General features: G+C 46.1%; 1 protein-coding gene across 1 annotated transcript; it reads left to right on the top strand.

Moving 5' to 3' along the window:
• SNTN (sentan, cilia apical structure protein) lies at positions 1-9,960 on the top strand. The gene is made up of 4 exons (XM_010986374.3): positions 1-110; positions 2,440-2,474; positions 6,461-6,600; positions 9,002-9,960. The coding sequence occupies exons 1-4, from the start codon at positions 1-3 to the stop codon at positions 9,155-9,157; spliced, it is 441 nt and encodes a 146-aa protein (XP_010984676.1). The 3' UTR covers positions 9,158-9,960.
• Positions 9,961-12,889: the final 2,929 nt, after the last annotated feature.

Genomic DNA, 12,889 nt, shown 5'->3' with positions numbered 1-12,889 from the left:
ATGTGTGGCTGTTTGCACAGTACCCCGGACCAAGCACTCCGCTTGGAAGGGGACCCCGGTCCTTCTGCAGCCCCAACATCTACTTTGGCACCTAGGAAGATGCGCAAAAGGTCAGTGGCGCCTGGCTCTCCTTTCCTGGGTTTCATTTAAGCTTGCAGGAGTATTTCCAACGAGTTCGTGTCCACAGCTTGGTAGCCAAGATATGGCAAGTTCGGGGCCTCTTACCCATCTCATTCCAGCTTTAAATCGAATTGGAAAATTAAAGAGAACAAATTTGCAGCTTGGATTGTGAACTGAAAAGCTGATATACTGAACACGGATGTCTTTGATTGCCTCTTAAAAAATATTTGTAAATCAAAATTGGTAATGAGTTCAACCATATAATATATTCTTTCAAATTATCCATGACAGAGGGAAATTGTTTCAGATCATTCAAATGCGTAAAATTCTGGTTAATAAATGAAAAATGCTCTTCCTCATGTAATTCCCTTCAGGGCATCGACTTTCATTCAAAAGATTTGTCGAGCACTTGACAAGCACTGAGTATTCTGCTGGGCCAGGGGTGGGAGATAGGGAGAGACTGCCGAGTTCTTACTTTTAAGGGCCTCGCAGACTAAAGGAGGAGATGGTGGCAATAGAAAGTAACATAAGGTGGGGAGGGTAGAGCTTAGTGGCAGAGTGTGTGCTCAGCATGCGCAAGGTCCTGGGTTCGATCCCCAGCACCTCCATTAAAAACAAATAAATAAACCTAATTACCTTCCATCCCCCCTTCCCTCCCCCCAAAATAAAAATAAATGGGATGATAAATTAATTAATTAAGAGTTTAAAAAAAAAAAAGGCAACCCAAGCCACATTGCAAGTGTACGTTGAGTAAAGTGTCTGTAGGCTAAGGTGCATGTCCTTTTACCCTATGAAAGAGACAATAATGGTGCAGAGTCTTTAGGAAATCAAGAGGAGCTCAAGGGGAGGCAATAAAAGGTCCAAGATATCATAGGGTCCAGCTTCCTAATTTTACAAGTAAGGAAAAGGGCCCCCAAAGGTGACCATCTCTTGGCTGCCTAGTGCCAAAACCAGATCTTGAACCCAAAAGTTCCCTTTAAAGAGTTGTCACAAAGATATGACCAAGTTCTACGGTTCTTCCTGGCTTTCTCAAAATGCCTCCAGCCACTGAGGGTTGGAATACCAAGCAAACACGGACTTGCTTTTCATAAAGGCTCAAGATCTATCTTCCTGCCTCCCAGCGGATCCCTTTCTAATCTCCTTCTCATACGTCTGGTGAAATAACTTCCCCAGATGCAAATCTGCCCGTGTCATCTGCTTCCTTCCCATTGCCCTTAGGATAATGACCTGAGTCCTTCACAAGGCTTGCTCAGCACACCCTGGTCCTGGCCCTTGACCTCACCTTCCGCCACCGTCTCCTTCCTTCTCCGGGGTCCGGCCGTCCTGTACTTCCTCTGGCTCTTCAGCCATACCAAGCTCTCCTCCCACTTCTGGGCCTCAGCACATACTGTTCCCTCTGCTTACAACACTCTTCCTCCTTCTTCACCTAATGATTGACTTGGCTCAGACACAATACCACTACCCTGGCCTGTAGACTGGCTTGGTCCTTCCCTGCCCTCTGCATGGGCTCCGCCATTACTCTTTATTGAATTACCTGTTTAATGTCTGTCTGCTGCACTGGAATCTGAGCCTCAAGATTGTGAGCACCTCTCAGTCGTTCCCTGATGTGCCCCCATCCCCTAGTGCGGTACGTTGATTCTTAGGTAGCCTAAGCTGCTGGAACAAGTAAGCCTCAAATCCTTGGTGTTTCACAAAACAAGAAGTTATTTGGCGGGGGAAGGGTGTGGCTCAGTGGTAGAGTGCATGCCTAGCATGCATAAGGTCCTGGGTTCAATCCCCAGTACCTCCATTAAAAAATAAATATGTAAATAAACCTAATTACCCCCCCAAAAAATTTTTTTGAAGTTATTTTTTTTTCTTTTTCATGTGACAGTTCAGAGTGGGGTTTCCAGGTCTCTGGTAGTTATACTCCATGCGACCATGTAGGGACCTATGTAGGGACATCCTGATGTGGCATATGGCTTCCAAAGTGTCCCTAATAATTTCTATGTTGGTCGAATGAAAACAGGAAAGAGCATGTGAGAGCTTACATGGAAGGGAACACTTCCCTGCCCCTTTTCCATCGGAGGGAATTTAGTCCCATGGACAAAAAACCACACAAAAGAGCAGGACATGTGGGCCAACCATTGCCAAGCATTTCTTTACTCAGTGGCCAAGGGAGAAAGGATTTTTGAAAGCCAGAGCGCGGCTCCACCAGAATGCTCAGGGAAGATGTGCGGGAAAGAAATTAATCTTTAAATCACTGAATTCCCTACTTCAGATGCTGCTGTCAGTACCCAGACTCCCAGAATCATTATGTTTCTTTCATTTTGTTGGCAGCATTTCAATATCCAAACAACTGGCTTCAATAAAAGGTAAGGCCCAGGGTGACAGACGGATGGGGTCCTTCTCCACCATGTTAGCACGCCGAGAGTTTCAAATAATAGGACGTCAAAGAATGCCAACGATGTCAGAGAATTTGAACATAAATCATCAAACATGTATGATGTTCTTTTTCAACATTTGGGAACTGAGGTCCAGTAATAGGAACAGCTCCCCTAAACTTAATGGCCAAGCTATAATCAGAGCATGGATCCCAGACTCTTCATTCAGTGTTCCTCCCACCAGGCCCGGCCGGCCCTCCATGGGCGCCACCCTCAGTGTGTCCTGAACAAGACCATCAGCATGAGAGTCATGAACGTTCAGTGGAACTCAGGATGCCATCGGTCCCCAACTGCCTCTAACAAGAACAAGATACAGTGTGGCAAACTCCCATGGTGTACAGATTTGCCCCCAGAATTCCAGATTTCCATTTTAGAGGTAAAATATCTTTAGACCTCACGATACAGTCGTGGAAATGACCATATAAGAATAAAAAGCACTCATATACTCGGGTTGCTATCTTACTCCAGAATGTGTGGTTCAAAATGCCTGCAGAGTAACAGGCAACAGCCAGACACTCACGTATTACAGTTACTTTTCCCCCTGGGTGGCTGGTCAGTGTCTCCAAAGGAGACGCTTTATATTTTGATTTAATATTTTCATCAAGATGATTTATTTATTTTTACACTATCACAACACAAGAGATCCGTGATTTCTGTTTCACATCCTACACAGTTTCAGATACTTTTGATAACTGTCTATGACAAAATATGTCCATGACATTAAAATATCCATTAAAATAATACGTTTCTCATATAACAGCCCACTCTGGAAGGTTGGGGGGGATCATAACTATCACCCTCACTGTCCCCAACATACAAACACACACACACACACACACACACATATACCCTTCCTAGCACCAGACTCCTTACATTGGACGATTTCTTAAAGCACGGAGCATTTATTCCCATGCCTTAAGGAAACACAGGCTAAATATGACTCATTCTTGCTGTATGTGTTTTACTCAGGGGTAAGTAATTTTAAGTATTAGTCATTGAAATCAGACATGGATGGGTCACGGAACAGAAGTCAACATCAACACATATTTTCTTTGACTGCTTGGGCGTATGTCTTTGATCTCTTGGGGGAGGTGAGTGGAAATGGGGGCTGAGGACATATTTATCTCTGGCTTCCAAACTCTTTTGATGGGGAAAAGTTCGAGAAGCACCAGAGTATTAGGTCAACTATTGATCTAGCCAAAAAAAAAAAAAGCAGAGATCTAGTTTCCAGTTCTACTGATGGAAACCTGGACAAACCACTTTTCTCCTGTGGGTCTTCATTTCTTCATGTGCAAAAATAAGAACTATTAGGAAAAGTTCTCAAATGAGGGGATTCTGACACCTTGCTGTACCGAGAGTTGTGTTTCTACTACACTAAAGCGGGAGGAACTCAGTATATCAAATGTTTCAAGTTTAGGGTCCACTTTCCAGGGCAGGTGGGGAGAAAGAGGCAGAGAATTGTGCTGATGTTCAAGCCAGCTCGGTTCAGCACACAGACGCTGAGGCCTGCAACGTGCCAGGGTCTGGGAGTGCGTGCAAAAATAAATGAGATGCAGTGACCGCCCTCAGGGAGCATGCAGTGTAGAGGTGCACTGTTCAGTATGGTAGCCACTAGCCAGATGTCGATACTGAACACTTGAAATGTGGTTAGTTTGAATTGAAACGTGCTATGGGTATTTAATATAGGTCAAATTTAAAGGATTTCAGAGAAAAAGGTGTAACATACCTCAATAGCTTGATCATATGCCAAAATGATATTTTTGAGATATCGGCTTACATTAAGTATATTTTTTAGATAATTTTATCTGTTTCATTTTACTTTTTTAATATGGCTACTTAGGAAAAATGTCATTATAATTATGGCTCTTATTACATTTCTCTTGAACGGTGCTGATCTAGAAGGTAATTTAGACAGCGTGTTTCAGTGAGAGGGTCAGGATAAGCTGCTGTTTGGGGGAGTAGAGAAGTATAAAGGAGGGGCAGGTAGTCCAGTCCGGGGTGGGGGAGAGCCCTACAGAATACACTCCCTGAAACACAATGCCTAGAGGCGAGGGACCAGACTGACTGTGTGACCTTGTGCAAGTCACATAACCTCTCTGTGCTTCAGTTTCCTCATCTGTAAAGGAGGGCTGATGTGAGAATGAAATGAGTCGAGTCATGTACATCCCATAAAGGAGCAGCTGGTGTACACAGCTCAAGCTCCAAAATCTTTCATTACTAGTACCCAGCAGAACGCCAGCTCAGGGAAACCAAGGATTGTCCTCTCCATGCTGCGCGCTGCTCTCTCCCCTGAGCTAGGACAGCACCTGGCAGGCAGTACTTGTGGGGAAGACAGAGTGAGTAAGGGACTACACACAGTTTGGTATCATTGAAGCGTAAGAAGTGAGATAGGAAATGAGAGGTTGGCAGGAAGGGTTGGCACCCTCTCCATCATCCCCATCCGAAGGCAAGAGAGCTGATAAAAGACGCCAAAAAAGAAACATCAATCCCTTGCATTTTTAATAGCACTTAGCCCTCTGCAATATGCTTTCACATGTTCGCTCACAACTCCGTGAGGCAGGCAGGGCAGGAATTAGGAGACAACACGCTGAGTTTATTAAGGGAAGAACCCAACCAGAAAAACAGGAAACCGAATGTATCATCAAGAATTGGTGGGATGATCAGGGCTCCTCGTTAGCTTTTAGTTTTAATTTTTTTGTTTCCCGGCTCTGTTTTCACCGTAAGCATGTGTTATTTTACAGTCAGGAAAGGATGCACGCTGTGTTTAAGAGGATGGAGGAGAAGGAAGAGAAGCTGGCTGGTCCAGATGGAGCCCCCATCTATCCAGAGTGCGGTCAGACTTGAACTGTCTCAGAGGGTCAGGGAATGTCTGGATTCCGCAGCCTCTATGGAGATGCTCTTAGAAGGCGTTATTCCCAAGTGGCGGATCTTTCTATGGCCTTTGAAGGCAGACAGACTTTCAGATCTTTCCTCTGCCCCTTCTGAGCAAGGTGCATGGTCTAACCCCTGCCTGCCTTTCTAATCAAACATCCTTTCAGCTTCTAGACTCCAGCCACAGTGTCTCCTTTCAGCCCCTCCAATGTGCCAAAAAAAAGATGAAAAGAAAGCTTTTGATCCCTGGCCTCGTGGATCCTGCATTCTAGTTGGAAAGAAAGATGATTAAACACTCAATTGCTGTGAAGGGGGAGAAGTTCTGTAAGAGGGGATGTGCTGAGGACTGGGAGGGCGGAGAGGATGGCAATTGTCTTCACTGCACCTTGTATAGTTCTCAGGGTTCACCATGTGCTACCCACTGGAAAGGAATGAGTTGGCACCACCCTTCCAAGGAGTTTAAACCCAGAGACACCAGCTGGGAGGTCACTGTGTTGGAGGCTGCGATTCACAGACACCCCTGATCTGTCATGATACCAAAGGACTTGTCCTGAACGTCAGTTCCTTTATCACACTGCCATGTGGGGATGCTCCATCTGACAGAGAGTGTAAACTCCACCAGAGCAGGACTTTGTCTTAGTCAATGAGGTATCCTTAATGCCAGGGACAGAGCCAAGCACATAGTAGGTACTTCAGATATATTTCCTAGAATAACGGGATGAAATCACACATCGGAAAAAACCAAGGCTTAGAGAGGTCAGGTGTTTTCCCAAGGTCACACGGCAAGCAGGTGGTAAATCTCATCCCAATTCTACTAAATTCTAATTCCTTCTGAAGGAACTTTTGTTCCCTATTGTTTCAAGATCCAGGATCAGACAGCCCCGTGTCCCACCCCCAGGTAGGTGGCACGGAGCCCAAGGACGGGATCATACTGATACTCACCTTCCAACCCTGTTCCCCAAGTTCCCCCGGAAGGTGGAGCCTCAGGTCTGGGGGAGGGTCATGTCTAACCTCGGCTACGTTGCTGTCCCTGTCTTCTCCCAAAGCTCTACGCAAATGCTCCGATCTGGAAAAAGCCATCGCCACTGCCGCTCTGATTTTCAGAAATTCTTCTGACCCCGATGGGAAACTTGGAAAAGCTGCTGCCAAAAATCTGCTGCAAACCCAGTTTAGGAATTTCACAGAGGTAAGAGAATGAACAGGCATGAAGTAACAGGGGGCCGCACCGTAACAGCTGGCCCCCAAAGTCAACAACTCTGGCTCAGAGGCCCCATTGTGTGGTTTCATCCAACAAACGTGTCTGGAACACCTATCCTGTGCCAGGAAGCGGGCTGAGGACTGGGGTTAATGCAGTGAACAAGTGACCGACCCAGCAGAGTAGAGAGATGTGCTGAGAAAGTCTTTGGAAAGAGTCAACAGCCCGGGAAAAAGTGGAGCGTGCAGTGAAAGAGTGAAATAGAGGGGCCGTCTTGGGCTTGGTGGTCAAAACCGAAGGTACAGCTGAGGTCTGAAGAATGAGGTCAAGAGTGAGCTGGGATTGGGGGGTGGGGTGGGGGGTGAGAATGATGGCATTCCAAGCCGAGGATTTGGCATAAAGCATGTCAAAGAGCGATGAGGTCCAGTAAGTATTGGTGAGAAGGAGGAAGGAAGCAGGACGCAGTGGGAGGGGAGGCTGGGGAGGTGGAAAGAAGCCACATCTTACAGAGGCACAGCCTGAGGGCAGGAGGAAGCCAGGGATGGGTTCCGAGTCCAGGAGGAAGAAATTACACCGGCTAATGGAGATCAGACTGCAGCGGGGGTGGGGAGTGAGACAAAGAAAAGAGTAACTGTGGGGAAGGAATCCAAACAAAAGAAGACGTTGGTCTGGACTAGGGTGGTGAATAGGAGGGACGTTTGGAAGACGGAATGAACAGGATCTGATAGCTGATTGGCTGTGAGGGTTGAAGAACCGAGGAAGCAAAGCATGATACCCCAGCTCTGACTGTGGGAAGAAACGGCTGGTGGTCCCATCCCCAGAGAAGAGAAGGACCAGAGAATAAGCAGATTGGAGGTGGGGTGGGAGGTGGGGGGGACAGGAGGAGTTCTGTCAGGATGTGTCAATTTTAAGATGTTCGTGAAACATTCATGTGGAGAAACCCAGACAGCAACAGGGTATGTGAGCGGGGAGGTCAGAAGACAGATCTGCAGAAGGGAGAGTTAGCAATATAAACACAGTTACTAGTGGGGAAGGGATAGTTCAGTGGTAGAGCACATGCTTAGCATACACGAGGTCCTGGGTTCAATCCCCGGTACCTCCATTTAAAAACAAAAGCAAAACCTGAGAAAGGCCGCCAATTTCGGGATCTCTGGCAGCAGACACAGCCGGGCCCCAGTGCAGTCCCGCCCTCTCCTCCAGATGAGAGGCACCAACTTCAGGGGACTTAAGGGGACTGCACATCCCTGGCACTTTTAGTCTCAGTGGCAGTAGCTCCACTCCACTGAGCAAATATTACTTATCCCCTGTAGCCAGTCAGAGACAATAAAACTGAGCACCTAAAAGCAGTGCTAAGAAGATACAAAAGCAAGATGGCTGGTCAGGCCCCAAGAGGGCTGGACCTCTGTCAGCTCCGTGCTCTCACAAAATATGTAGGAAAAAGAGGAGGAGGACCTCCAGCACCGTTGACCTTTGAGCAAACAGAGTGCTTTGCACTAGTAGAGGGCTTCTGTCTCTATCTTGGGTTCTCCTGGGGGGAGGCAGAGACAACTCCGTTCTCCCTCGCTGGTAGGTGTGACCTCTTGAGGAGTATCAGCCTGGAGAAACCAGAAAGGTTTAAGCCTGTAAGAGGAGTGCATCCTCACTCCTGAAGTGCCTCAGTCATTGCTGTGATGGTTTTTTACAGTTAGCACATGGGTGAGTGTTTGGAGTTGAACTAAACGTAGTGACTCAAAAGACCTTAATGCTTTTAATGCCACTTGGGAAGATATTTCACAAGCTGTGGTTAGAACCGAAAAGCCTCTCCATTTAGTGTGAGTCACATGTGGTTTCTTCAGTCAGTTTATGAGGACTACGAACCTGGGTTTGCTTTATGATCAAACTAAGGGCTGAATCATCTTCCAAAGCATCTATTTTCTTTTAGCGTATTTTATTCTATATTTCTGGATGATCGTAGACTCAGCGGAACACATTGTGGTTAGGTCTAAAAAGAAAGAGACTGTAACTTGAAAATCTGAAAATGTAACAGTATCTTTGTTTGTAGAGAGGTGGGAGGGCTTAGCAGTTGAGTGTGGGCTCCATCATCAGGTAGCCGATGCAATGAATTCTGGCTCCACACTGATAGCTGTTTAGCTTGGGGCAAATTCCTTAATTCTCACTGAGTCTCCTACATTGCATTTGCAGAGTGGGGATAATTAATGATAGCACATATTCAATGAGGTCCCTGCGAGCACTGAACGAGATAACCCATGAAAAGACTTAACACAGTGCTTGACCAGTAGCGCAGGGAGCAACTTGGCATGTTGTTAATAACATGCTTACTATCGCTTATTATCTGCAAAACCAGGATGGCACAATGCATTCGGCTTTTACTTTCTCTTCTTTATTCTTACAGGGACAAGAAACCAAACCGAGATACAAAGTCCTCCTTTCTGAACTCGACAAGCATACAGAAACGAAGCTGGATTTTGAGGATTTCATGATCTTGCTGTTAAGCATCACTGTAATGTCAGATTTGCTGCAAAATATATGGAGTGTAAAAATTATGTAATAAACAGCTTTAAAGATAGAGTTAGACAAATGAATAGCAAAATACAGGGTTCAGTAATTAAAGTGGGTTTTTTTTTTTTCATTTTATTTTTAATTAAAGTACGGATCATGCATCCGGGATTGCCTGGGATGGTTCGGATTGCTAATATTCGGACCCAGTACAACTACAAGTGTATGCTTACTCTTTAGGGATGTTCAAATAATGTAATCTCTGGCGCTTTACAATGTGATAGATTTGTTACCATTGAATATTACATTGCTTTTGCTGACTTAGTAGTGTCTTAGAGCACTTTCCTTATAGTCACTGAGTCACTCATTCATTCATTCATTAAACAGTATTTTTTGTCTCTACTTGGTGTTATCGCTGAAGATACAGTAATGAACCAGCCAATCCCTGCCCACAGACATGCCCTGCAGAAGTCTAGCCAAAGAGATGAGTTCTGAGCAATTTAGCCATCAGTGGCATATACAGTGTAATTATAATTGCGACAAGGGCTACAGGATGCTAAAAGAGCTGTTGTCACCTGACCTGAGATCAAAGGTCAGAGAAGCGCCGCTGATGTTCTGCAAAAGGCAAAACTATAGGGGAAGAAAACAGGTCAGTGGGTGGCCAGGGCTGTGGGTGGGAAGTGGAGTTGTCCACCAATGGGCTCAGGGGAATGTTTCTCGGGGATGGAATTGTTCTATATCTTGATTGTGGTGATGGTTACATGTCTGCACGGATTTGTCAGACTCAGAACTGCGTACTAAAACAAAGGCGATTTTTACTGTATGTGAATGACACCTAAATAAACATGACTTAAAACCCCAAATCCCAATATCCTTGTAATTTCTGGCCATGGCCTAACCAAAAGCCCCTTGAGAATATCTAAACGTGGGCATGTCCTAGGGACACACATCCCTATGGCCACGCCTGTATTCCTGGGTTTAAAATACACACACACAAATACACACACAGAGGTCAGTGCCTGAATCTGGGAGACAGACTTTCACAAAGCTCTTATTCATCGTAAATTTCTTGTAGCTTCCTGAGTTCCCCCTTTTGTCTCCTCTTTTCTTCCTAGCCCAATCGTGTAAGCCTCAGAGGCATATATTAAGAAACCCTTTCCGGGAGGAGATCTCCATCCTTGATCTGGTGAAATGTTACCTCATCCTGCAGTGTTCCAAATCCACCACGACCTGACTCCTCCGCCCTTCCCACTTTCCAAACCGTAGACGTTCTAAGTCTGAGAGTTCAGGTGCCATGTAAGGGAAAGCCCCGAGCTCTACCCTCTATCACAATTTGAACAGTAGGTACATGTGTTCAACAGGGCTTGTCCCACGTGCTGGGCACTGTTCTAGGGGCTTTATAAAAATTAACCCATCCAACCCCCATCATAACCCTATGAAGAAGCATTACTATTATCATCTCACAGACGAGGAAACCGAAGCACTGAGGTTTTGATTTGCCCAAAGTCACACAGCTGGCAGGGTGGAGGGTTCTCTGCCCTCTCTGTGGGCACTGTTCATTTTGTTTTAATATTAGATTTCATCGTGAGCAATAATATTATAATTCAGCAAAAATAACTGTGCATATTTCAGGCACTGTGCAAGAGAGAGAGAGAGGTACCAGCTGGGTCCCGGAGAACCATTTGGCGTTCCTCAAATAGAATCTGTGGGCTGCTCTCCAGCAAAGCCCTTTGTATCTTAGTCTCACGAAGCTAAATATGGCAACCTTGGTGACCAATGAAAAGGTCACATTCACACCTTTCCGAGAAGGGAAACAGAGACCCCAGCCAATGGTGTGGGGAGGGATCTTGGAGCCATTCCCACCCACGGGGCTCCCGGTAAGAATTTTTGAAACTCCATCCCAGATGGGAAGTCACACTCCTCTGAGGAGGAAATCACTTATAAAATCTATTTTAGCCCAATGCAAAGAAGGAAAACAAAGCCGACGCTCGGGAAGCATCAGTGACAGATGACTCAACGAGCATTAGGCTAAGACACGGGATCACAGAAGCCTCACCTCTTGGTTCTAGTCCCAGGACCATGAACTCCACTCTTAAAACAAAGGTCCCATCTTGAAAATGCGGCTGGTCATCATCGGTGAGATTATGGGTGCAAATCTGTCCTGGGATCCCGTGGTTGCAAGGAACACAATCCACTCAGATCTCTCTCTCACACACACACACACACAGGGGAAAAGGATGGGCTGTATCTATCAACAGTGGCATATACTGAAATGAACGGGCAGAGAATGCAGTTAATGTCCACCAAATACTGGTTACAGAATAGGAAGCACAGTCCAGGTTTTGCCCTCAGTGTCTCTTACATGAATTGGTTCCTCGTCTCTGCTTCTGTCTGCGTGCGGTCTCGCCCTCATTTCTATCTCTGACTCTACCTCTCTACTGCTTGACTAGTTCTTTCTGATTCTTGGCACAAAAGCACAAACACAGTGTCTCAATTGCTGACTTGAATTCTCTCTTTAAATGCTCAACCGACACTCAGTAGCATCTTGGAAGCCCAACTGCAATCCCCCAGGAGCGAGAACTTGATTGGCTGAGTCTGAGTAGGGACCACTCCCAATCTAGCCGTCTGTGGGCTGGGATGCAAGTCACTCTCAGCAGGGACCATGGGAACTGACCCTGCAAAGTACATGGACAGGTTCTCAAAGAAGGATGGGAGGAGCTGGGGGAAGAAATGATTGACAGAGGAAACTGTAAGAATCTCTATTATAAAATGGACTAGAAAGGCAATGTTATTTGCATCTCAGGCATGGGCTCAGCAAACACTGGAATTGATGGAATAATCTCTCCTTTGCTGTTCCAAGTGAAACCCTTCTTGCGTTGTCACTGTACAAAAGGAGCTAACCTGAGCTTCCTGGGATTAAATATAGTTCAGATTTTCCTCTCCAAGAGCTACAAGCACCCTTGCAATTTGGTGAGTATGACAGAAACATACCCAGTCCTAGAACCCCTAATTTTCTGTATTTTAGCATCTAAAAATGGGTCCAAGTATGAGATCAGGAATTGTGCTTGAAATAGTCCTTTGTGAGAAAGGGTTTGGAAAGGGCTGGAAGGAAACCAACAGGAGTCCTGTTCCTCAGCTGACCTTCGGCACCAGTAGAGCTAATGAGAAATCTTCGCTGAATCCTGAGCTCGGAGAAGGACTAGGGAGCAATCCGCTGAATCTGGCAAAGGTTAACCCAGCCTGTGGACAAGGGGCGACAGCAACCCAGTGCATTCAGTTCTGAAAGTCTTATTTGTGCCTGCCTCCTCTCCTCTAATTGCAGTCTGGGGCACACGGACTCAGATTCCTCTTTGATCCTTTGGTGGCACGGTACTATTTTGAAAATAACCAAATTCTGGAGCGTGTTCTGACATAAAGCAGGTTCTCCGTGTGGTTTCCACTCCAGCACACTTGAGGAATACGTTCCTGTCATGGGTTTTCAATACTTCATCCACAGTTCTGACTCTAAGAACAGTGGATGCTCAGGTTTTTTTCATACTCATTTAGTGACGAAACATGAACTGTAACTGACCAGTGGCTCCTTCTGGTCTGGATTTCTCCCACTTCGTGTGAGCGCTCAGACTGTGTGACGGGGAGGGCCACGCCCCTGGAGGAATGGCTGGCCTGGAGATGTGGACCAGACAGACGGAGGGCTGGACTCTGGTCCCAGCCCCGCCACCATTAGCTGTGTGGCCCTGTAAAGCCCTCCAACCTTTCTGAGTGAGCCTCGGATCTGTTCAAATAG

Source organism: Camelus dromedarius, chromosome 17 (assembly GCF_036321535.1).
Source record: "Camelus dromedarius isolate mCamDro1 chromosome 17, mCamDro1.pat, whole genome shotgun sequence".
NCBI lineage: Eukaryota > Metazoa > Chordata > Mammalia > Artiodactyla > Camelidae > Camelus > Camelus dromedarius.
This window is presented reverse-complemented; position numbering and strand designations above follow the sequence as displayed.